Here is a 26,610-nt window from a genome sequence, read left to right as displayed (position 1 = left end):
CTCAACTCTATGGTCAAATAATCTTCGACAAAACAGGAAAAAATATACAGTGGAAAAAAGACAGTCTCTTCAATAAATGGTGCTGGGAAAGCTGGGCAACTATATGTAGAAGAATGAAACTTGACCATTCTCTTACACCATACACAAAGATAAACTAGAAATGGATAAAAGACCTCAACGTGAGACAGGAATCTGTCAGAATCCTAGAGGAGAACATAGGCAGTAACCTCTTCAATATCAGCCACAGCAATATATCTTTCAATATATCTTTCAATATATATCTTTCAAGATATATCTCCAAAGGCAAAGGAAACAAAAGCAAAAATGAACTTTTGGGACTTCATCAAGATCAAAAGCTTCTGCACAGCCAAGGAAACAGTCAAGAAAACAAAGAGGCAACCCACGGAATGAGAGAAGATATTTGCAAATGACAGTACAGACAAAAGATTGATATCCAGGATCTATAAAGAACTCCTCAAACTCAACACACACAAACCAGACAATCATATAAAAAAATGGGCAGAAGGTATGAACAGACACTTCTCCAATGAAGACATACAAATGGCTATCAGACACATGAGAAAATGTTCATCATCACTAATTCAAATTAAAATGGCATTGAGATACCACCTCACACCAGTTAGAATGGCCAAAATTAGCAAGACAGCAAACAACATGTGTTGGAGAGGATGTGGAGAAAGGGGAACCCTCTTACATTGTTGGTGGGAATGCAAGTTGGTGCAGCCACTTTGGAGAACAGTGTGGAGATTCCTCAAGAAATTAAAAATAGAGCTTCCCTGTGACCCTGCAATTGCACTGCTGGGTATTTACCCCAAAGATACAGATGTAGTGAAAAGAAGGGCCATCTGTGCCCCAGTGTTTATAGTAGCAATGGTCATGGTCGCCAAACTGTGGAAAGAACCAAGATGTCCTTCAAATGACGAATGGATAAGGAAGATGTGGTCCATATACACTATGGAGTATTATGCGTCCTTCAGAAAGGATGAATACCCAACTTTTGTAGCAACATGGTTGGGACTGGAAGGGATTATGCTGAGTGAAATAAGTCAAGAGGAAGAGTCAATTATTATAGGGTTTCATTTATTTGTAGAGCATAACAAATAACATGGAGGACATGGGGAGATGGAGAGGAGAAGGGAGTTGAGGGCAATTGGAAGGGGAGATGAACCATGAGAGACTATGGACTCTGAAAAACAACCTGAGGGTTTTGAAGGGACGGGGGGTGGGAGGTTGGGTGAACCTGGTGGTGGGTATTCAGGAGGGCATGTATTGCATGGAGCACTGCGTGTGATGCAAAAACAATGAATACAGTTATGCTGAAAAGAAATTAAAAAAAAAAAAAAAGAAAGGGGCACCTGAGTGGCTCAATGGGTTAAAGCCTCTGGCTTCAGCTCAAGTCGTGATCCCAGGGTCCTGGGTAGCTTCTCTGCTCAGCAGGGAACCTGCTTCCCTCTCTTGTCTCTGCCTGTCTCTCTGCCTGCTTGTGATCTCTGTCTATCAAATAAATTAAAAAAAAAAAAATCTTAAAAAAAGAAAAACAAAAAACTTACCAGAAAAAAAGGAGTGGTCTTATACTCAAGTTGTTAACTGTTTCTGTATTAAAGATGTTTTGATTATTTTGAATAACAAAGAACTTTTTGGAGAAAACACATTAGCTTGAAACAAGTATAGATAATGCTAGTTGGGATGTTTACAGAAATCACTAAAACAGATTTTATATTACTTTTATTTTTTTAATGTTTTTATTTATTTTATTTGACAGAAAGCGAGAGAGAGAGATCACAAGTAGGGCAGAGAGAGGGGGAAGCAGGCTCCCTGCCGAGCAGAGAGCCCGATGTGGGACTTGATCCCAGGACCCTGAGATCATGACCTGAGCCGAAGGCAGAGGCTTAACCCACTGAACCACCTAGGCGCCCCAACTAAAACAGATTTTAAAAAGGAGGAGAATACATACTTACCCAGGTTTAGTAATTATTCCTGGAGAAATGATCCTGGAGTTGTGTAAAAAGTCACCGTAATCTAGCTTTTTAAAAGATGACTTCCAAAGGACATACAGTAAGTGGTTACGTTGTGTGGATCACTTAAAGTGAATGGATACTATAGATTAGGATAGAATTTCCAGTTACAGTATCAGACAGATTTAAATATTGCTGTATCTCAATTTAAGGCAGAACTAAAGATGTAATACAACTCAAAATAAGAGTCCATGGTAGCAAAGATCCTAATGACAAGTTGCATGCAAAAAGCTTGAATAAAATAATTCTCTGAAATATTAATTAATAAAAGCCAGTTTATTTTTAATTGCTTTATGTGATATGTTGTTAAATATATACAAAATTAACATAAAGATAAAATACACACAAAATTAGCATGAATTCTGTGCAGATTTATATGAATATGGACAGATTAACAGTAGAAGTGCTAATAGAGAAACAGATCTATTAATTTTTTTTTGAAGAGAGGTAGAGAGAGAGAGAGAGAGGAAGGGCAGAGGGAGAGGGAGAGAATCTTAAGCCCAACATGGAGCCTGAAGTGGGGCTTTGATCTAATGAATCTGAGAACGTGATCTGAGCCAAAATTAAGAGTTGGATGCTTAACCAACCGAGCTACCCAGGCACCCAGGTCTATTAAAATTTTTAAGAGTTTATTTAAGCAAAAATTGACTTAAATCAGACAGCATCAAATATAGGAGATAGAAAGGAGTTCCAACTTGAATAAAATGAAAAGACTTAATGGCAAAAGGGAATGGGAACAAGAAGGTTGTAGTAGGCAACAAAATGGGCTAGTTATTACAAAGTTCCCTTCCTATTCCTGGCTGGGGTCTGTCAGGCATATTACCTAACTAGTACCAATTAGGTGATTCATTCCTGATTGACTGGTTCAACATTACATTTCTGGGAGAGCCAAAACTGTAATTAAGTTATGTCTCAGTTTGGTAATGTGGAGCTTAGCAATAAGAGACTCCATTTGGCACCTTGTTGTCTTGTTTTTTTAATCTTTTATTTTTTATTTTGTGTTGTCTGTTTTTCAGCATAAGTTACATTTCACCTTAGAGTGATTTTTTTTTTTTAACAGTATTTTGGAGTATAAAGCTCTGGCATTATATCAATTTTGGTATTGCCCACCCCTCCTCTCTGCTTGGATTTATGTCATGCTACATCTTCCTAGATTCTATTTATCTCTATGTGACGCTTAAACTTTCAGATGTACCTTATAATAGAGACAAGAAACTAATACATAAAAACTAAATTTTTATAACTCTGAAATTGGCATTGAGTTTTTTGTTTTTTGTTTTTAAGATCTAAGAACCAGACTTAAAAAATAAACTAGAAACTGCCTCCTTATTTATTGGAATTTGCTCGGTGAAGAAAGTTATTTCAAATAAGGAATTATTGTTATCAGTTCTTCCACATGGGTTTAGGAATTAATAAAAGCTAACAATAAAATATCCTGGTGATAAGAATTGGCATCACAGTCTTGATTTGTGAAAAAGGTTTAATTTTAAAATCTTATACTAAATTGGATGAGTTTGCTTCCTGTCTGAAGATTTTGAGAAATAACATATTATCAAATAATAATTTATTACCTACAGCTTGTCATTTCTGAACTAAAGGGACAGTGCCAGTGACATGAAAATGGAGAAATACATTACTGATTTGAAATTTTGTTCTTCAGGAATGCATAGTTGTTCATTTCTTTTAAAACTTTGTTAGAAGATTTGGACCTGGCATTTATGTTTGTATACATTTATGTATCAGGTGTGGTAAGACACACAGACATGAAAATAACTGTCATGAAGAAAGAAATTTATATGCACAGATTTCTAGAAAAAGGAGGCACAGTAGGTGTGCAAGGGCACATGGGGAAAGAGGCAGAGAGAGTCAGGGAGAACACGGCCTGGCTTTTAACGAGATTTTTGCAGGAAGGAATTGGCAAATAGGTTAGGTCCCTGAGTATGTTTAGGATTGGATAGTTGTTTTTTATTATTATTATTATTTTTGTTGTTGTTATTAATTTCATGGGTTCTGGTAGTTCCTAATTGTCCAGTACAAGCCCCTGATATGATTAAGGACAGGAGATTATTGGCTTAAGAGTGTGAGAGATTTATGTAGGAAATTGGGTGTGGCTGGTAGATTGGTTTGTATATCAAAACTACACTCCCATAGGAGTCCATTGCTGTCTCCAGGAAATAGCTAATGGGGTGCGGGAGGGGTAATGTGCCTCCTCAAGATGGAAGCTCCAAATGCCAGAGCATCAATACAGCAAATAAGAAGATATAGTTAATATAAAGTTTGTTAATGTTCAAAATAATTTATAATTTAAATTTCATATTTTATTAAAAACATTGGTTAGTTGGCAAGTATATTTTTACTTACAAAATATTCCTTAAATTTTAATAAAAAATAAATCTAGCTTTTTTAAATTCACTGTGTCAGTGATATTTCTAGAAAAATAATTATGTTTTAAAAAAGAGGTATAAACAGAATATTGGTTTGGATTTTTTAATGGTTCTCTCCTCTGAATGTTTTGGTACTATGTTTCCTTTCAGAATAATGGCAGTGTTATTAAATTACATTTCAGATACAAAACAAAATATTTTCAGGATGGCACTGCTGTTGGTTTAAATAAAGATGTAAACTGAGGCAAGCTGGAATTACCAGAAATTGAGTTTATTTAGGGACAGCGGAGCAATTGCAATTTGGGAAATGCATCCTGTAGCAAACAATAGGTGGGGCCATTGAGGGTTTGGCTCAGGCTTTATCCATGGCCAAGGAGTCCAGAGCGGGAGGGCCAGGCAGAGTTCAAGCAGGGAAGTTCATTGGCTTGTGAATGGAGAGAGAGTTGTGGCAGATGTTCAGTGGTCAGGAGATAAGTCTTGGTCTTCTGTAAATCAGGCATTTATAGGAATCAGTCTCTTAGTTATTAAGTTCTGTTTTTTTGTGGGTGCCTGTGTGAATTTCTCCATTTCATATCCCCTGATTCCAATTTAGATTGAAAAATCCTTTCATGTAATCTAGTTATGGACTCACGCTGTTTTTGAACATAGTTTTTAGAATGGTGCCAATGAGATACGAGAGAATATGTAACAAATTTATTTTTGAGCTTTATTTTTTGAAATAGAAGGTTTTAGATGATCAGTCTAAAATAGTATTATAGTTAAAGCCTAATGTGAAATGCTAGATATTTGAAATTGGGACATTTGTGAGTGGGAGACATTTTTCTTCATGGTCCGTGGTAGTTGGAGGTGTGTCGCCTTTGTAATAGCAGTAACTTTATCAACCATCCTCATTCTTGCATTTGAGTTCTTTTGTTTTTCTCCTTTAGCGTTAGCCTAATAGCATGTGAACTGGATATATGGATCCAGAGACTGGAAGAAAATAAGCTGGAGGAGGGATATTTCACATGCCCTCCAATCCTTTGTTCTGTTTGTAATAAGGCAACATAGCTACTAAGTATTGGGAAGTAGTATGGTTTGCTGTTTCTTTCCCATGGGTTCATCCATTGACTTTGACTTGGCACTGAAGAGGTTGCAGGCTCAGGATGTAACTAAAAAGCCATGATAAATAGCCCAGCCCTCCAGTTAGCCCTTGAAACTACCAGGAACCTTTGGCCTTTAACTGTGTTTCATAGGATCATGGAGAGTTGCATATAATAGAAAACGAATTAAGTTCTTGAAGTAAAGGTTTATTTCTCTCCAATGTGAAAGAAGATGGGGGTGGGAGATCTATGGTGGATTTCACCTCCCTAACTAATAGGATGCCTGTTGTTAGGGAAGGCTGCTTTGACTCTGGCCCCCTTCCATATTCCCCGCAGGGGAAGAAATTGGGGAGGGCAAAATGGTAAATGCTCCTATTTTTTCCTATTTATTGTTGTTGATGTTGTTGTTATTATTTCCCTATTTTTTTTTATTAGGCATGCCTCTCAAATAAGCTCTTTTTTTGAAAGGCATGCCTGATAACCTCCCTCTTCCATTTCATAGGGAGTTGGTGATTCATTGATTTGATAATGTTTATATGAAACCAGCAGAGGTTGCCTTTGCTTTTCCAATCAACTCAGGAAAAATAGCAGCTCTTCTTGGAGAGGTTTTTGAAAAGTTGGCAGTTTTAGTAAAAAAAAAACCATGATATTAATACTAAAATTCATGATGATTATGAAAAACAATAATAATTAACCTTGAGCTTTTATTATACACTGGTTGTAACTCTGAGTGCTTTATATATTTATATGCATAGTTCATTAGTCCTCAGAATAACTCCATTGTTTTCCTCATTTTTTTTGGAGGAGGAAGTTGAGCCTCTCAGAGGTTAAATAATTTGCTTAAATTGACATAGTTGGAAAATAATGGAACCCAGATTACAAATCTGGATCGTGTATTTTAATCACATTTTAATATGGATTTATAATTAAAAAATCTGCAGCTGAGAAGTTAGGAAGCTAAAGCTGGAAGATTTTAAGGCATTGTTTCCAGGTGAATTGAGTAGTCAGCACTAAATTACTGGGCATTATTTCCACTGTTTCTGTGTGCTCTGTCTTGGTGCACTCTCCAACCTTTATCCTCTTGTATTTGGGCCAGTCTTCTGGAGAGGTGGCTATTTTTGGCTTGCTGTGGTTCCAAATCTTGCAAATTATGTTCTTCCTTCAGAATTCTTTTACTTGGCAAGAAGTTCTCAGGAGGCGATGCAGTTTAGTGGTCAGGAGGGTGGACTTCGTAGCCTTAGTGCCTGTGTTTGAATCCTGCTCTTGCCAGTTTTCGCCACGTGATTTCAGACAAATTACATACTTGTTTGTGTTTCAGTAGTCGTATATGAGTAGCTATCCCAAGGGCTGCTGGTAGGAATAGAGGAGTTAATACAGTAAACCTGCCTACTGCAGTGCCTGGTACATAGTAAGCATTGTATACATATTTTCTATTCTGATTTTATTATTTAGCAGAAATGTACACTCCAAAGTAGACTTCGCACATTTTCTTGAACTTGTTAGCCTCTCAGTAAATGTAAATGGAATGAATGAAAATAACTGTCAATTGCTTTGTATTGTTGGCCTCTGCTTTTTATATTGATTGGAATATTAAGGTTATAGAAGATGAGTTCTTTTTAATATTTGTATTAACCTCCATTACCAAGACTAAGGACCAGTGTTACATTATGTTATTCATCTTGTGCTGTTTTTCACCTCACTTTTCTCATCTGTTAATGTAAAAAACTGTTAGTTTTTACATTTAGTATGTTTACGGAGATTGTGTTGAAAGGTACTGCATAGATCCAAGGTAGTAGTAGTGATGTAAAAGTTTATGCCATCATATTTAAAACTAGATGTGAATGTCTTTGAATTTTTTAGATCACATTTCCAAAGTAATATCAATTACCTATTAAATATTAATTTAATCACAGGAATGATAATGTAATCATCAGTAAAATGACTTGAGATGGCAGCGTCATTTAGCAATTCGGTAAGGACTGGCAAAGCAGGATTTGTATCTTCCTACAGCAGTTTTTCAACATTGTATTTGCTTTTGCCTTTTCTGTTTAAATAACATAAGAATTAAACCCTTTTAAAGGGAACCCATGCATTTCCTTTCACATATGTCATTCCCTTATCAGAGAAAATGCTGCATAATACTGAGATGACAGCCCCACCTCTGATGTCACTGAGGATGGTACAATCCTCTCGGAGCCTTTGCTGGGATTTCTGCTGCCGCACTGGGAAAATGGTTACATTAAAGCTAACTCCCGTCATCTCAATTATCCCCTTGGAAGTAGTTTTCACAAATATAGAAAAGCCCTACGGTGGTTGTTTTCGGTAAGCTACCAAGGTAGAGAGAGACAGGCAGAAAGAGGGTGAGTGAGTGAGCGAGAGAACAGGCAGCTTAGCCTTTGTGAGAAAGGGACTGAGGCGGCAGCTCCTCTCAGCTGAGGTTTCCAGTGCTCAAAGTGCTTCCATTGACATCACCGTGTGCGGTGCAGGGCAAAAGGGGCTGCCAGGAAATTTGAAACTAATTTGCTTCCAGTTGACTAGAACAGCAGATTTTGAATTAGCTGGCTTTTTTTCTAGCTAACTTTTCTCAAGCATTAAGCAGATGAACTGGGCATTTTCTATGATCAATGGGTAACTGCTGGAGCTACAGTAATCTCTGTGAGTAACCTCTATTTGTAGGTCTGTGCAGGCAAATATATTTTTATATCTCTACCTCTTGTAAAATGCTGCTGTAAAATGATCCATCTGTATTATTGACTGCTTTTGCTTACTAGTCTTGTCTTTTGACTGTCCCAGTAGGAGACTCCTGGGGTGAGACCAGGTTGTGCTGAATCCTGACATAGGGCAGAGCATACTGCATTATTTAGGGATGCCTGTGTCAATATTTTTTTAATTCCCCAGTCATCAGATAAATGCCACCCACCCTCGGAATGCTTTTGCCCAGTACCTTACCTGGATTTAACCTGGAATGTTTTTTTTTTTTTTAGCATCTGACATTGGGTTTTCCAAAATTTTTATTTTTAAATAGAAAGCAATATTCTTACCTGTGATTATATTTCCTTTCATTGTTTTTTGTTGTTGTTGTTTGTGTTCACCCAGCTTTCCTGAGAATACAGTTCTCTTAGTCAATTTCTCTACTCTCTGTTTGTGATGTATTATATAGAAAGAAGGAGGAAAACGGGCTACCCCTGTAGTTTTAGAAAGACATAATATTGTGGCGTTGGATGGGAATAGGGGAGGAGTTTCTCTTAAAGAGCTCAAACCCCTTTCCATCTGCATGCCTAAGGTATGGCTCTGAGTAGCCTGGAAGAGAACCAAGGTTGGCCACAGCGTAGCACCAAAAATGTTCTATGAACACTCTAGTTAGGCTGAAATTGTATGCCCTGGAGGTTTATAATCGGTATTTTAACTCCTCAGTTAATACACAGGGCTGTGTTTCTTATTTCTGTTGAAAGTGTCACTTTTAGAGTAATACAAGGTTTATTTTTCTCTCACCAGGTACTTGACTTTCTGTAAAATTTGCATTTCAGATATACTTGGAATTATTGCTCATGTTAGTTTGCATCTGAATCCTTAGCAAAACTATGGGTCTCTTTTTGAGCATGAAAATCACTGAATGCAAATATAAATCAGCTGAGGCTTGATTCCGTTCAGACTGGAGGCTGAACGAGGTTGTTTACCATTGCACCTAACATCTGTCTTGAAACACAGCAGTGTAGGAAAGTCCACAGCTGTACTCGATCTTCCCTGCTAGGAACTTCAGCTGCTTGGCATTCATGATTTAAAAAAAAGAAGACAGCAACTTGAATTTTGAAACATTGAAATATTTCAGAGAATATTTTATGTAAGGATTTATATTAATACTACCACATTCATAATAACTTTAGCAGAAGAGAGCCTGCTGTAAACCAAATTGTGTAATTATTTAAAAGTTTTAAACTTTTTTTGCTTTTCAGAATAAAATAACAAAAAGTAAGGGTCAGTTGTTCAAGTTGGGTTTTTCAGAGAATAGAATGGTGGTTATGAGGTGCTGGGGGGTGGAGGAAATGGGAAGATGTTGATCAAAGGGTATAAACTTCCAGTTATAAGATGAGTGAGTTCTGGGAATCTAATATATAGCACAGTGACTGTAGTTATACAGTTATACACTTTGAAGCTGCTAAAGAGAGTAGATCTTGAATGTTTTCACTATAAAAAAAGAGATGGTAATTATGTCACATGATGGAGATGTTAGCTTAAACTATGGTGGTAATCATTTTGCAGTCTATAAGTATCAAATTAGCACATATGCCTTAAACTTTCACAATGTTGTATGTCAGTTGTAGCTCAATAAAGCTGGAAAAAAATTAAAAAAAAATTAAAAAATAAAATAAAATAAAATTAAATTAAATTAAATTAAAAAATTAAAAAATAAAACTGGATTTTTAAAAGTGTGAATTCCTAGACAGGAAGAAGTAGTGGAGAATGGATAGAATGGATGGACTCAGAGGAGCAGCTCTAATCAGAGTAAGGCTGAAAGGAGAAGCACGAGGTGTGGATGTGAAAAGAAACAAAAGTTACCAGAAGGGGATGACGGTGGAGGACCTTATTGTTTGACAAAAGGAAACGAGCTTTAAAAAGCAATGATTTTAAAGCTTGAATTCCACTATTACAGCGTAGTATTTCTTCTCCGTGGCAAGAACTGTGTTCTGCACACTTGCAGAGACTTTGGTTTAAAATTAATGGGCTGTTCCTTATCACACTCATTTTCCCTTCTGTATGCTGAATGCAGTGCCACTCCTCAGCTTGCAGAGCTTCCTCGGAAATTGACTGGGATGGTAAGCTAGGATCATTTCCCCAGGGATCAGAACTGAATGGGAAAAAATGGGTTCTGAGTCATTAGTATGTGAAATATCGCTTGTGGTAAGCACAGCGTAACTATTAATCACTCGGGAAAAGAGTGTTCAATTAATGCAACAGTCTCTATTTGTATGCACATGCTAATAGCTTGTGTAGTAGTTTTCAGGCCTTTTCCTGGTTTTTGCAGCATATAAATAAATACCTGAAATATGTGTGTTTTTAGACTTATTAGTGACCAGACAGTAGCCAGCGTTCTCTGTGAATTTTATTAGGGTAAAGGGTGTGTACCAAAATACAGTGTGCTTAGATTACTCATTTAGTAAATTCTCATTACTCATACTCATTTTCTGTTATTTTTATCATACTAAATATATTTTCTATTGCTTAGGGAAAACAGACTAGATTTTTTTTTAAAGGCAACTTTTTCTGTTGCATTGCAAATCTGAACAATGTGTACATGCATCACTATTACTGGAGGGGTTTGTTGATTATTAGACCTAAAAACATTGATCACTGTTATTCACAGTTAAGGATTATAGTTACTTATAGGTGAAATGTATTTGAGATTTTTTTTTTTTAAGCTCTGTATGGCTTTTTGTATTTGCTTTGTAAACTGGACCTTTGTCTTCCAATTTTTTTTTTATTGGTTTATGAAATTTCAGGCTAAAGGGTACAATGTGGTCACCCTCCTGTCTATGGGACTGAATTCCTGTTTGACAAGTCAGGGGACTTTAAGCTTATTTCTGTAAAATTTCCAGTGTTAAAATAAATTAGGAATATATAGTTCTTTTATCACACTAACTCATGATATAAGTCTTAAGGTGTTTGCTAACTGATATTCATTAAGGAACAGAGAGTACCAATGACATTAGTGCATTTTATTTTTATTTTTAAATTTAATTAGTTAATTAATTTTTGCATTTTGAAAAAATATTTTATTTATTTGAGAGAGAGAGAAAATAATCAGGGGGATGGGCAGAGGGAGAGGAAGAAGCAGATTTCCTGGGGCACCTGGGTGGCTCAGTGGGTTAAGCCGCTGCCTTCGGCTCAGGTCATGATCCCAGGGTCCTAGGATCGAGCCCCAAATCGGGCTCTCTGCTCAGCAGGGAGCCTGCTTCCCTGTCATTCTCTCTGCCTGCCTCTTTGCCTACTTGTGATCTCTCTCTATCAAATAAATAAATAAAATCTTAAAAAAAAATTAAGAAGCAGATTTCCTGCTGAGCAGGGAGCCCAGTGGGGGGCTCAACCCCAGGACACCCCCCCCATCATGGCCTGAGCCAAAGGCAGATGCTTTACTGACTAAACCACCTAGGCGCCCCAACATTATTGCATTTATGAACAAAGTACATGGAAAGGAGAGAAAATAGATTTTTAGTAGCTAAGTTAGCTGCAATTTATAAAGGAATGAAAATCTGTTGATTTGTACTCATAAAAAATAGATTACAGACCCCCTAGTGTACTCTTGAAAGTACCTCATCAGAGTGAATTTGTCCATGCATTTTTATTTTACAAGTAATATATCCAATGACATATACATTAAAAGTCTTGGGAGGGACGCCTGGGTGGCTGACTTGGTTAAGCCTCTGCCTTCGGCTCAGGTCGTGAACTTGGGTTCCTGGGATCGAGTCCCGCGTCAGTCTCTTTGCTTGGAGAGAGCCTGCTTCCCCCTCTCTCTCTGCTTGTGATTTCTCTCTGTGTGTGTCAAATAAATAAAATCTTAAAAAAAAAAAAAAGTCTTGGGAAAATAACCCTGTTTTAAAAAAATTGAAAAATCTTACCCTTCCCTCAGCTCTTTTCCTTTAAGCTCTAATGTTATTTCTTTAAGGCTGTTTACAGATGTTTACAGTGCTCAAGTTTACATTTGTATTATTTTAGGATTTTATTTTATTTATTTATTTTGCATAAATAAAGTTGTCATTGACCATTCACTGTGAGAGAAATTTATTATGAGATGTAGAATTAAGAAGAGATTATATCACAGTAAAAGTGATTCTCTTCCTCTCTTAAGGCTTCCAGGATAATTGAAGAGCAAACCTAGACCAGAGTGAGCAAACCCTTCTCTTGTAGGAATGAGAGACTGTATGCGTCTTTAGTTGTTGTCTGTTTGATTAAACAGTTGGACCTTTCAGTTAGGAGGTAGGAACTCTTGGGATTATCTTTTAGAATAAAAAAGTGGCCATTTAAATATAGTCAGAACAACTAGATATTGTAGTAGATAATACTGTAGTTCTATGGAGAAGTACTTCTCATACTTTAATGTGTATACAAGTAGCCTGGATTTCTTTTTAGAAATACAGATTCTGATTAGGATGGCACCAGATTCCGCATTTTTTACAAACTTCTGGGTGGTATTTGTGCTACTGTCCCAAGGCCACATTCTTGAGTAGGAAGATTCTAGGACAGTACTTGCAAGTAGAATTTTCTGTGATTACAGAAAAATGTTCTATATCTGTGTGGTGCAATATGGTAGCCCCTAACTACATATGGTATTGAGCAATGGATTTTCAATTTTATTTTATTCTAATTAATTTAAATTTAAGTAGCCATATGTGGCTGTACGTAACATATTGGACAGCATAGCATTTAGAGTAAGATAATCAGTTGAGAAATTTATTCTTAATGGTAATAGCCCCTGTAGGGTCATGTTGAAATCTGGAACTGTGGACAAGATTGTCTCTTAATTTTTACCATTGCCTGAGCTTTGTCTGCAATAGACAAGTGCATATAAATGGAATTATTGGACTGTAAGCTCCCTGATGGCAAGAGCCACATTGGCCTTGTTTGTTGCTTTGTTTTCCAGTGTTCAACACATACTTGGCTCACAGTAATGAATGTTGGCTGAGCAATTGGAAAAATTAGCTAACTGTAACATAGGAAGAACCCTTATGTTTCCAGTAGTCTATTCAAGCCTGTACTTGGGACTAGGGGACAGAAGGCTGATGGCAATGACATGTAGTATTTTGCTTGTGTTTTGTTTCTGTTTTCAAAGGTTCTATTAAAAGGTATCTGGATGGTTAAAGACACTCTTCATTTATTCTTTGATCCACAAATATATCCATTTTGCTAGGTACTGGGTTCTGGGGATATAATGATAAAGCAAAGTTCCAGACTTTTGCAGTTTATATTCTCATGGCAACAAAACAAAACAGTACAAAACAAAAACAAAAACCTCTTTCTAAAAATGACTAGGTCCTTTCTTTTGATTATGAGGAAGTGGTGATGCAACATGGAGGCTTAAGTGGGTAGAAGAATAAATGAAACAAGATGGGATTGGGAGGGAGACAAACCATAAGTGACTCTTAATCTCACAAAACAAACTGAGGGTTGCCGGGGGGAGGGGGTTGGGGAGAAGGGGGTGGGATTATGGACATTGGGGAGGGTATGTGATTTGGTGAGTGCTGTGAAGTGTGTAAACCTGGTGATTCACAGACCTGGGGATAAAAATATATGTATATAAAAAATATATGTTTATAAAAAATAAAAAATAAAAAAATAAAAAAAAAAAAATAAAATAAAAATGACTAGGTCCAATTTCTAGGCAATATGTATGTGTAGAATTCATAATTATGGTTCTTCTGGGGCTCTAGGCATAGATATGACAGTCATATTCTCTTGGGAAACTGACATCCTGTTGCTCAGAATCCCTCATGATAAACCGTTTACTTGCTTCACATTTCAGCTTCCCATGTCCTTAGTCTGCAGTAGACTTGCCAAATAGTTCTTTCTTTTTTCCTTCAACCATTTTCTCTCAAGGAGTTTGCAACCCAGAATGGAAGAAAATCCATTTCATTTACTGGTCCTCAGACAGGATTATTCTTAGAAGACCACAATCTTTCTGAAGCCCATCTTATGGAGCAGGCTCATTTCCTCAGGATTTGAAGAACAACAGGTTTTTAAAATTGAGATGTAATTGACACCTAACATTATATTGGTTTCAAGTGCATAATGATTTGATATCTGTGTATGTTGCAGAATATTTGCAACATAGAAAATCATAGATTTGCAGCATGGAAAATCTAGTTAACATCCATCACCATATATAGTTAAAAATTTTTTTTCTTGTGATGAAGGCTTTTTAGATCTACTCTCTTAGCAACTTGGAAATAGTATGATACAATATCATTAATTATAGTCACTCTGTAGCACATTACATCTCCATGACTTACTTATTTTGTAACTGGAAATTTTGTGCCTTTTGATCCCTTTCACCCATTTCACCTAAACCCCACCTGCCGCCTCTGGTAACCATCAGTCTGTCCTCTGTGAACTTGGATGTTGTTGCTGTTTTTAGATTTCCACATGTAAATGAGATCATACAGTATTTCTCTGTCTGACTTATTTCACTTAGCATAATGCTCTAGGGTCTATCCATGTTCTTGCAGATGGCAGGATTTCCTTCTTTTTTATGACTGGATAGTATTTCAGTATTTCAGTGTGTGTGTCTGTGCATGCATGCTTGATTTTCTTTATTCTTTCATCCGTTGGTGTGTACTTGGGCTGTTTGCCTATCTTAGCTATTATAAATAAAGCTGCACTGAATGTGGGGGGTGCTTGTCTTTTCGAATTAGTGTGTTTTCATTTTCTTTGATTAAATACAGAAGTGGAATTGCTGGATCATATGATAGTACTACTTCTAATTTTTTGAGGTTCTGCCATACTGTTTTCCATAGTGGCTGCACCAATTTGCATTTCTACCAACAGTGCCAAGGGTTCCCTTTCTAACATATCCTCTCTAACATTTGTTATTCTTGTGTTTTTGATGCTGGCCATTTTAAGAGGTATGAGGTTTTATCTCACTGTTGTTTGATTTGCATTTCCCTGATGACTAATGACGTTAGACATCTTTTCAGGTACCTGTATGTATATCTGTATATCTTTGGGAAAAAAAGATGTCTTTTCAGAACTTCTCCCCATTTTTAAGTTGGATTTTTTCCTGCTGTTATGTGAGTTCTTTATATGCTTTGGATATTAACTATTACCAGATATATGATTTTCAGATATTTTTCTCCCAATGAGTAGGGTGCCTTTTCATTTTATTGATGGTTTCCTTTGCCAAACAAGAAGGTTTTTAGTTTTATGTAAAAGGTTTTTTTTTTTTTTTTTCATTTCATTTTGTTTTATTTCAGTCCTGTTCCTGTTTCCCAGAAGTGGATGGCTGTTTAATATACAACCCAAAGCACTCTTGAAATTGATTTGTTAGCATTCAAAAGTATCCCATTTCTTTTTCAATATATTAAGTTAAAAAAAATTATTAGGTTTAGTTCATCACAGGCAAAGCACCTTTACTAAACAACAGGAAACAATTTGTTAGGGAGCTGAGCAAATACACAAAGTGGCAGATTCCTATTAGAAAAAGATGAATCCTAAAGGAATATAAATAGATATCCCCCCAATGTATATATATTTCACATGAGTGTGAACAGCTCTTCTCTCCTCCCTCCCCTCCCTCCTACACACTTGACACTACATTTTGATTCCTTTAAGGGGAAGAATAAATGCAGAAAAGCTATGAACTTTTATTAATTCAGATTCTACTAGTGTGTGGTTTATATTTAGGTAAGTGCTAAAGTTCTTTTTTTATACTTCACAAATCCCTTTGTCACAGATATGAAACCAAATTTGGGCAATACTAATTCAGTAAAACTTTCTGGAAGAGAAAAAGCTATTTCAGTATTCGCTTGGATTCTTACATTAGATAGAGACTGACAAAGGTGAAGGAAAAGCTTTAACAAGTGAGGTGTAAGAGCCCACAGCAGTTGGCATAGGCTGAACAGCAGCTTTGTGGAAGCATGTTGAAGTTAGAGGGAGGTGGGCAGAGGGCATGAGGTGATACTGGGTGTGGATACTGGCTGGAATGGGAGCTGCAGGAGCTCCTGCATCTTTGTTCTGTCCCTTCCACCCTTGCCCAGGCTCAAGCATGCATCACCTCACCTGTGCTATTGCCAGTAGCCTGGGCTGTTACTCCCGAGTCTGTTTATGTTCGTTCTTTGTCCTCTGTATATCCCTTCAAATGCTACTGGAATAAACTCTTCTAACATGCTAAACAGACTTTTCATGCTTTGGCAATACTCACTTTTGAATCCCCTATGTTTAGTATACTGCAGGTAATTAATAAAAGTTTATTGAATTTGAAGGAATTTTGGAAATGATAGACATTTAAATGGGAAGTATCTATGGTCCTGTTTCAAAAGGGGACAGAAAAAAAATCTTGAAGTAAAAGAAGAATTTGGTCTTAAAAAAAAAAAGAAAAATCACCCTAATAAGTAGTCCTGATTTTTAAAAACAAGGAATAAGTCAGAAATTCTAAATAAAAAGGTCAGGATTAATATCTTATGAAGTTTTGTTTATTGTTAAATACAATTAAGTGGTGACCTGAAATGCAAGCAGCAGAAATAACTGCTCTTGCATTCTAACAAAGAAATGCCTTATAGGAAAGGAGGGATTTGATACTGTGCTGAGTCCTGTGATGAGTACACCAACCAAGAGCCATCTGATGTTCAAGGCTGTTTGTGCTCAGAAGCTACAACTGGAAGATTTTTTATTCTCTATTGTGTCTGGTAATATTACTGGTATTAGAAATAGAGATCTAACAACTCAGAGACTTCTTAGTTTTTCCCAGGAATTTACTCCTGAGAAACAAAAGACTAGGAATCTAGTCCCAACTTGTAACTCTTGCATAACACATGGTTGAACATCGTCCTGTTTACCTTGGTCAGGTCAGTTTGTCTCTCAGAACATTGATTTCTCTTGGTCTGCACTTGTTATTAGTAAAGTAAACCTAGAACAGGAGAATGGACTGGAATATTAAAGCAAGCTATTTGTCGTGCAGGATTTTGATTTTGTTCTTATCCCTTTTGTCTCACTTTCTTGACCAGTTCCCAAGTTGTTATATCAAGATATCACAAGTTGTTGCCCACAACTGAGGCATTTTCCATCCTCCTTTATGTGATACATTTTAATGAAAAGTAGTAAAAATAGGGCGGAGAGATTATTTAATTCCTTTGAGGCCTCTTTTCTTGATTTTTTTTAGTGATCACTCCTCTTTGGGCTGGTGTTCCATTGTTTATTTTAGTGGTGGTTTTATAGGTGGCAGTTTAAAATGTTAGAGTGAAGTGGACTCCTGAATGATAAAGAGTAACTTTTCTTCCTTTTGTTGAATGGATTTCCCTGTAATCTGTTAAATATATGTATGGCTTCAATGGTCACCTTGGGCAGTTTTGTTAAAGCACTTCAGACAGGTTAGAAATGTCCATTAACTGATGAATGGACAAAGAAACTATGGTATATCCATACAGTGAAATATTGTTTGGCAGTAAAAAGGAATGAAGTTCTGATACATGCCACAGTGTGGATAAACCTTGAAAACACTGTGTTCAGTGAAAAAAGCCAGATACCGAATGCCACATTTTATATGATTCCATTTTTATGACATGTCTGGAATACACAAATCTATAGAGACAGAAAGAATGTAGATTGGTTGGTTACCTGGAACTGAGGAGCGACAGCTGATGAATATGGTTTTTGTTTGTTTGTTTGTTTTTTTGTTTTTTGGAGTGGGTGGTGAAATGTTTTGAAATTAAAGAGTGGTAATGGTATAATTTAGTGAGCATATTACAAACCACTGAATCTTCAAAGAGGAAAAGATACCAATATGCCACCCTAGTAAGAAGGATCTTACTGTTTTTAACTGTCTTTGTTTCAAAATCAGGATTTGAAGAAATGCTCCCTCTTCAGATTTCAGCAAGCCACATTCTCTTAGTCCTGTCTTATGAAGGTATTTTAAGTATAGCCATCATAGAGAAGTGCATTTGGATTCCATCTTCACCTTACTCAAATTTAATTTAAAAATATATATATTTTAAATTCTTTAGAAAATGGAATATTAGACAGTATACACTCTCAGATGTATTACTATTCATCATATTTTGCATACTGTGGGATACTATATGTTAATTCATGTTTCCAAGTTAACTTCTTTTTGTGTATGCCTTGGAATCAAGTCTTTTATGTCGTTTTAGTACATATATTCAGATGTTTATCTAATATTTCACTAAGTAGAAAGGTTGTAGTTCACAGGGCTTTAAAAATAATAACACAGCAACACCTGTCCTCTTTCATAAAGTTGTCAAAGTGGTATACTACATTTCTAGTGTACATGAGGTTTTTCTTGATATAAAGTAACCAAAACCAAGTTCAGAAGGAAATTGGATTATCAGAGCTGATATAACTGTACCCGTTACCCATAAACTTCCAATTTAAAATTTTCCTCATCAGAACATTTATGTTGTTCTCACTGACTAAATGTTGTAAATTTGGTTTGTTGCAGTAAATATATACTATTTACTATTTTTACTTCTTCACGTATTGGGGTTCTGCATCACACACCATTTAAGTTATGCAGCTGGGATCCTGGAAATTTGTCTTAACACATTAAGTATCCTATTCCATTTTGACTTTACTCTCATTGTCCAAGGATGTTCTGAAAGCCTTTTTCCCCATAGACATCCAGTAGTGAAGGGGAGGCTTCCAAGCTGAAAAAGTATTTACTGACTCTAAATAGATCGTATCTGTCTCAGAGATTGCACTACACAAATGCTGTTGGCTAGATCATAAGGTATTTGTTTTTATGCCCAATATAAATATTTGAGTTACTACTTCATGAGTGGTGTATGGAAAGTGATATGTATTTTATTTTATTCTCTTACTGCATATGCAGCAACTGAGTTGCATGTGTGAGACTTTATCAAAAGCAGGGTGAGGGGCGCCTGGGTGGCTCAGTGGGTTAAGCCTCTGCTTAGGCAGAGGTCATGATCCCAGGGTTCCTGGATTGAGCCCCACATCAGGCTCTTTGCTCTGCAGGGAGCATGCTTCCTTCTCTCTCTCTGCCTGCCTCTCTGCCTACTTGTGAGTTCTGTCTGTCAAATATATAAATATAAAATCTTTAAAAAAAAAAAAAAGCAGGGTGAAACATGGCATGTGTCATTAGATGCCTCCTTCTGTACTGAAACCTTTATCCTCATGTTAGCTGAGTGGAGGGGACCACTGGTAAAGTTATGAGAAGGATGTGTGGCAGGGTGGCTGAGGGGCAGGAGACAGTGAAAGTATCAAATAAGGATTATTGAGTACCTAATCTGTGTGGATATTTATTAATACACATTGGAACCTATTGTTCAAAACAATTTATATCTCCATTCTCTTCTCTTCATAGGTGATCATGGAGGAAGCACTTTACTCCCACCAAATGTCACAAATGAATTTCCAGAATATGGGACCATGGAGGAAAGTGGAGAAGGCCTAAGAACTTCTCTTGGGTTTGATACAGAGTCTCTGCCAGGCGGCCCACAAGGGCAGCAGGGGGTCCAGCTTTTTGATGACCATCACTCTGGGCCTGACAGTGTTGCAGAAGGACCAAAAGATGTCAGAGAGTCCCTCTCTCAAAGCCACCTCAAGGAACAAAGTTTACAACCCATTGATTCTTTGATATCAACTCTGAAAGCCACAGAAGCCAGAATAGCTTCAGGAACATTACAGGCTACAAAGGTACTGGACAAAGATGCTACTTCTAGTTTTTCAGTTCAGCAGGTGGACAAGGAACAGGACACTGCCCCTCATAAAACAAAGAGACAGAGAGCCAACAAATCGTTTCCTTCTGGCCATGAAAAAGGACCAGATATACCTCTTTCGGCTGAAGTTACGACTGAGGAGAATTCTTACTTGAGCATCCAGAAGAATCTGACTGTGCTATTAACTGGAGAAACTCAGGCAGAGCTTTCCAAGGTAACTGATGATGGTAGAAAAGGGGCTCTTCGTGTGCAGGAACCAGCTTGTCCAGTATCCTCCCTGGGAAGCCCAGCAGTGACCCATACCTCAGCGGGCAGTGTTCGTTTTTTGAGGGAAAGGAGGTCTGATCAAGGTAGCTCCACAGGACGCCCTGGCCGGGTCAAACATGTGGAATTTCAAGGGGTGGAAATATTGTGGACAGGAGGGGAGAAAAGAGAGACACAGCAGCCTGTGGATTTTGAGATTCCATTGGAAAGGACGACCTCTCCAGAAAGCAGAGAGTTTTCCAGAGTGCCAAGCCATCTCATCTCATCTGCTGGTTTGTATAATTCCGTTGGTTTAACTGAGAGTGTTTGGGATGAAACCTGGAATGCTTCCTCAGAAAATCCAGGCACTGGCTCAGGGACATTTTCCCCTCTGCCTCTTGTTGACAGTGGAGAGGATGAAGTCTTCCTCAAGGACAACAAAGAACATCTTGAGAAGAAACCTGAACTGGAGAGAGACAAGGAAAGGTGAGCTCCCATAGTCTTCCTACTGTCTGTGATGCCTGGTACACATCAGAGGAAACTGTTAGCCTGTGCTTGGCCAAGAGAACTCAACACAGTATCCTGGGGCCTTGTTTTCATAGAGTGGAAGAGATGTTACCATAGGCTAGATTCCTTCCAAGTCCTAAGATATTAAAGTGATCTTTTTATAAAGCTGTCCATTAGGCATAGATTAGGGAGGCAGAATTCTGGAGAAACTGTGAACTTGTCCATTTCTGACATTTTTTATATTTGATATGTTTCAAGTTTTCCAGCATCAGCACAGCTACATAACAGTACCCACAGTTATCTTTAATAATATGAAAGGATCTGGACTCTTGACATATCCTGTAGTCATTGTATCTTACCTTAGGCACTTCTTCCGGATGCAACACCAGTGCCTGCACACGAGCTGCAGACATGTGTGAACACAGAGGTGTTGGGTGTGGGCTGCCTCAACTTTCTAAGTTTAGAAAGGAAGTCGGAGGTCAGAAGTAGACTGAATTTATAATTCAGTTCTTCCATGGCATTCACATGAGAATCCCTTCTTACAAGTAGCACATGTTTTGATTTGGGGCCTGATAAGCTTATACATATTGTATTTCCTGCTCTTTCCATTTTTGACATCCATTTCTGACATCTCCAGCTTAGAGCCTGGATAAATGGAAGACAGGACCTATCTTTCATTACTTCTCTTGATTGCAGTCTTGACCATATAGTGTACCTTTTGGCGGAGTCATTTGTTGTATACTCTAATTTACAGTTAGTACCATCTTTTCTTCCGTTGGTCCTCAGAACACCACATTTTACAGCCTATGTGGGAGAACATGTATGTCAAGGCTGAAGGGTTTTTGTGTTTGTTTGGTGTAAGGAAATGCCTTTTTCTGTGCAGTTAATTAACAAATTCACCTAGAGTGATGCTCCTTTAGGATGGTAATCAGGACTTCTCCTTTCTACTCCTTCCTTCCCAACCTCCCAACACATAAACATCTCTAGACGTCTCTCAAAAGCAGCCTTGGTGTGTGGCACGGCTCAGTAATTATACCCACTGGAATATGCACTTTTGCATATTATTAATTCTTACTTCCTTTCCTCTTTCTCTCTTCTTCCACAAGTAGTATTTGATTGTCTATGATATTCTTGACCCTCCTAGATACTGGGCATAAAAGAACATTCAAAATAGGTAATGGCCTGTGGTCACTGCCTTCATAGAGTTTTCTGCTGAAGATAAACACTGACCATATAATATATTAATAATTATAGGATCTTAAATAGTGGTAGGTTCTGTGAAGGAGAGGAAGAGAGACATACTAGAAAAAAGTAATTTAAATTCAGGTGATGGCCCTGAGAAGGCCTTTCTGTGGAAATGATAAGTAGGCTGAGACTTGAAAAATTAATATGAGTTAACCAGGCAGAGTACGGGGAGGAAGAATGTTCCAGGGAGTGAGGGAACAGCATGTGCAAAGGAACAACATGCAAGGAGGGCTGCTGAATTGTCTGACTACGTGTGCTTCCTAGAGTTGTGTGAAACAAAGGCTTTATGTCAAGTCCGACAGTAGTGTGGCTGGAGTGCAAGGAGGCTGGGGCAGGGGTGGGAAATGAGTGTGGAGGGCTAAGGAGGAGCTTCCTCATAGGAACTTCCCGTTTTATTTCCTAAGCAGCAAGACGCTATTTAGAGATATAAACCCAGAGTACTATTTGGTACATAGTAGACCTTTGTAATTTAAAAACAACAGAGACAACTGTATTATTGATTGAGTCCTCATAATATCTTAGGAATATAGATACTTAGGAGGTAGTTTTCTTTCAGTTGTTACTGTATATATTCCTATTTATAGCAATCTGAGACTCAGGGGTTAAGGGAAGATTTTTAAAGTGACATAGCTGGTAATTGGCACCTCCAGCCTTCAGCTCCAGGTTCTTCTAACTCTTGACCTCTTGCTCTTACTGAGTTTTAAAATTTTTTAGTTATCCCAATGTTCATTTTTAATATTTGAACAAAATGCTGCGTATTGATTAGTTGGTGCTCCATCCACCCATGTATATTAAATTGTAAGTTGTTTATAGGTTTTCATTGTTTTGTTTAGCCTTGAAATTAACATGTTTGCTGGCTTTAAAAATTTAAAGGTCTTTCACTGGCTAATTTTGGGCCTTGAAATCTCTCTGCAGTGCTGCCTCATTGTCAGCAGGGGGCGGCCTTTGGATTCTAATGTAGTCATCCTCTTGAAGGCGAGTCCTCTTGTTTAAATCAGAAAGTATTAATAGACTCATGAAAGTTTAGTGTATTTTTACTCCATTAAGTTTACACTATATTTATCTGTGTCCATTAAAATTGAGGATGACAGTAGCTGTTAATAATTTAAATTTGTGGAGATTAGTTGGTTAAAATGAGAATTTAATATTTTATTCAAATATTCAATAGACCAGATACAGTCCCATCCTAGGAAACTAGTTTGAAACTATGTAAATTATTTAGAGGGTAGAGTAGCACATGTATGCCAAGAGGTTTGTCAACCTGAATATGATTCTGTGATACCTTCCTTTCCGAATATATTAAAATATAAGCCCAAAGAATATAATTGTTGGCTTTACAGAATCTTATCTTTTTTATATGGGTGATGGGAAAAAAATAAAAAGAATATTAACCTAATTTTGAAATTCTTCATTCTTATTTCCTGTCCAGGACTCATGAGCAAGAGGAGCACTTAAGGGGAGGAGATGATGATATCCTTGGGCCTGGGTATACAGAAGACTCCACTGATGTGTACAGCTCCCAGTTTGAAACCATTTTGGACAACACTTCCTTATACTACAGTGCGGAGTCCTTAGAGACATTATATTCAGAACCTGATAGCTATTTTAGCTTTGAAATGCCCCTCACACCAATGATACAGCAGCGCATTAAAGAAGGCAGTCAGTTCCTGGAGAGGACGTCGGTGGCAGGACAACAGGATGTCCTGAGCGTCTCAGCAGATGGTGGAATAGTGATGGGCTATTCTAGTGGGATCACCAATGGGCTGACTGACACCAGTGACTCCATCTACATGAAAGGCATGCCTGAGATTGCTTTCTGGGGAAGGTACTAGCTCTATTCTTATTAATTTCATGCGTTAGTTTTTGTATCATTTTCTGTTTGGGAGATCTGAACTTGGAATAGATCTAAGTAGCATTAGGCCAGTTTCTGTAGATGGAAGAGAATGATGGGAGTAGAAAGAAATTTGGGTTTTAGAGGTAGGCAGAGTACACCTTAGCAGTTTTGCCAAATTGGCAAGCTGTGGTTATTTGGTGATATTTCCTGGATTACCATATGTAAATTGGTATGTAAAATAAAAAATATATGTGGGTGAGGAGTAGGTGTTAGCTCCCGTGGTGCAGCTTTGGTAGCAGTGGTATGGTGCTGTGAAAAGAACACTGGAAGGTGTCGACTTTTGTTTTGGCATTGATACTGGTTGATGACTTGAAGCGGGTTGCTTGAATAGGCCAGGAATTCCTTTATTTAAATTGAGGGTGCTGGGTTAGATGGTGACCAAAGTCTCTCCCAGGCCTTTCTTCTGTGAGGTCCTGCTCTGTTAGGCATTTTTCCTGTTCCTGAGATGGTGCAGGAAGGATCTGATTATGTAAATGCTTGATAGAGCCGATACTTGGTCAAGGCTATGAATATTTCCTCTCTCTACTTTAGGGTTTAAGTCTACCTGGGAAATAAGATGACACATTACATTGTTTATATGTGCCATACATGTCATTTAGTCATTCCCTGTCTGTTTATGGATTATCCAGCATTTCATTGCTTCTTGCTTATCATTCTCAGGTCATTTACCTGTCCTTTAGCATCTTTATCAATGGGCAGGGAATACTAAACTTCAAATGATCTTATGAATTTAGTTTTGATATAATTTTCCTGAATTAAAGTGTGTTGGTGTGTGTGTTTTGGGAGAGGTGGAGGGGAGGTTAAATGGGGATAAACTATTTTAAAGCTGTATAAAGAAGTGTCAGTGCTTTTTTTAAGTCAGTATTCATGTTACAGGTTTCCAGTAAACTTGTGAGCAGTCCATCTTATGTTGAGCATTTTCTAGATTTCATTAGATGAACACATCCAAGACTGGCACGTTAGAGCACTGAAGTTATGCATTTCCATATGAAATGGACCACGGATGTTGATTGTCTTCTTGGGTCCATGGTGAGATAATTAACACTAGTCTCAAAAGCAGAAGACCTTGGTCTGAAATACTTGGGCAAGCCACTTAGCTTTCTCTGATACCCACTTGATTTACTGGCAAAATAGGGTTAATGATTTCCAGTATGCTCTGTGGCTGTATTAAAGAGTTAATCTAGATTAAGCAACTAGCACAGTGCCTGGTACAAAGTAGGAGCTTGAATAAAGGTGTTGTGAATCAGAATTGATTTGGCTGCTAAGTCCTCATTTAGACTTCCTGTGTCTCTGAGAGAGGTGGCATCCCTGAGACGGAGGGTGTCTCTGGAGGGGATCTTTGAGGGAAACATGTTCCTGAGGAGGGCAGTCCTCCCCTCAGAGAGGGGACGTTTTTGCTTCACTCATTTGTCCTTTTGTTTCACCGTCATCTCTGATAACTAAGTTGGATAAAGTGCAATAGTATAGGCATGCAGATAATTTTATTAAAATTTCAGTCTAACTTTCTGGGGTGAGTTGAAGTTATTTATATTTCAGACCCCCAAAATATGTTGGGGAAGCTGAGCGATTTTGTGGCTGAGAGGCTTTCTTGGTAGAAGCTACAGGGAGGGTAAGTAAATAAAAGAAAGAAAAGAACATCAGTGAGTCAGATCAGGAAGGAATTAGGTGAGACCTTTACAAATGTATGGTCCGCTTACTTGGAATAGGAAGTAGTCATTATTGGGGCCAGCATGGCTGCCAGTCATTTTTGGTAAGGCAGAGTTAGATAATTAAGAAAGAGTATTAGGGTTACAGTATTTTAGCATCTTGCGTTTAGACAGCAGTATACTTCAGGCCATCTCAAGTCCAAGCTTCTTTAAATGCATTGTAAAACCATGAGATCTTGGCCAGTAGTAAGACAAACCAAGAAACAGACTCTTAACAATAGAGAACAATCTGATGGTTACCCAGGGGAGATGGGTCAGGGGATGGGTGAGATGGGGAATAAGGAATGCAACAGCATTTTCATAGCAACTCCCTTTCCACCCCCAAACACTATGTGAATACCAGCTATATGAATTCAAGAAGGATCACCCTTTTGTCTTTTGCATACAATTTATTTAACAATATGATTAATGAAAGAAATGAGTTGGTACTTTACCATTCTATATAGTGATTGAATCTTCTTGGGTTTTCTTATATATAGTAATTATAATGCTTGCATGCATGATTTACACTAGAATTGCTTTTCCTCATTTCAGGTTTCATACAGAAGAAAAGAATACCTTTTCTCTGTTAACATTAGCATGATCTAAGAGAGTGATTAACCCTGTTTTTTGTCTAAAACCAGTTTTCTTTTTTTTCTAAAGATTTTATTTATTTATTTGACAGACAGGGATCACAAGTAGGCAGAGAGGCAGGGAGAGAGAGAGGGGGAAGCAGGCTCCCTGCTGAACAGAGAGCCCCATGTGGGGCTTTATCCCAGGACCCTGAGATAATGACCTGAGCCGAAGGCAGAGGCTTAACCCACAGAGCCACCCAGGCGCCCCAAGTCTAAAACCAGTTTTATCAGAGAAAGCAGCAATTTCTACATCTGCAAGACAAGGGTTTGGCTTAAGCCAGTATGTATAGATAGATGTATGTGTGTGCGTGTGTGCATGCAGGAGCCAATTCCTGTCTTCCAGGGGTAATACTTAGAGAAAGTGCGCAGAGTTCACTATAGACAGAATCTTCTTACCATGTCAGAAAGTTATTGGGATACAAGCTTGCATTGTTTCAAGAATCAGTTTCAAATACTATTTTTCTTCTCACTTTTAAACATAAATGTTTAAAGTCTTGAAAATA

At 37.6% G+C, this 26,610-nt stretch overlaps 1 protein-coding gene across 5 annotated transcripts in view; it reads left to right on the top strand.

The window, feature by feature from the left end:
• Window positions 1–26,610, top strand: part of PSD3 (pleckstrin and Sec7 domain containing 3) — a 769,411-nt gene that overhangs the window by 305,285 nt on the left and 437,516 nt on the right. For 3 of the 5 annotated variants that reach the window (XM_059155883.1, XM_059155885.1, XM_059155884.1), the window contains 2 exons: window positions 19,544–20,627; window positions 23,323–23,718. In XM_059155883.1, coding sequence (XP_059011866.1) covers window positions 19,544–20,627; window positions 23,323–23,718 — 1,480 coding nt within the window. Of the gene's footprint in view, window positions 1–7,701; window positions 7,822–7,870; window positions 8,155–19,543; window positions 20,628–23,322; window positions 23,719–26,610 lie in introns of those variants that run through there. The other 2 variants (XM_059155887.1, XM_059155886.1) reach the window with 2 other exon arrangements.

Source organism: Mustela lutreola, chromosome 18, assembly GCF_030435805.1.
Source record: "Mustela lutreola isolate mMusLut2 chromosome 18, mMusLut2.pri, whole genome shotgun sequence".
NCBI classification, from domain to species: Eukaryota; Metazoa; Chordata; class Mammalia; order Carnivora; family Mustelidae; genus Mustela; species Mustela lutreola.
This window is presented reverse-complemented; position numbering and strand designations above follow the sequence as displayed.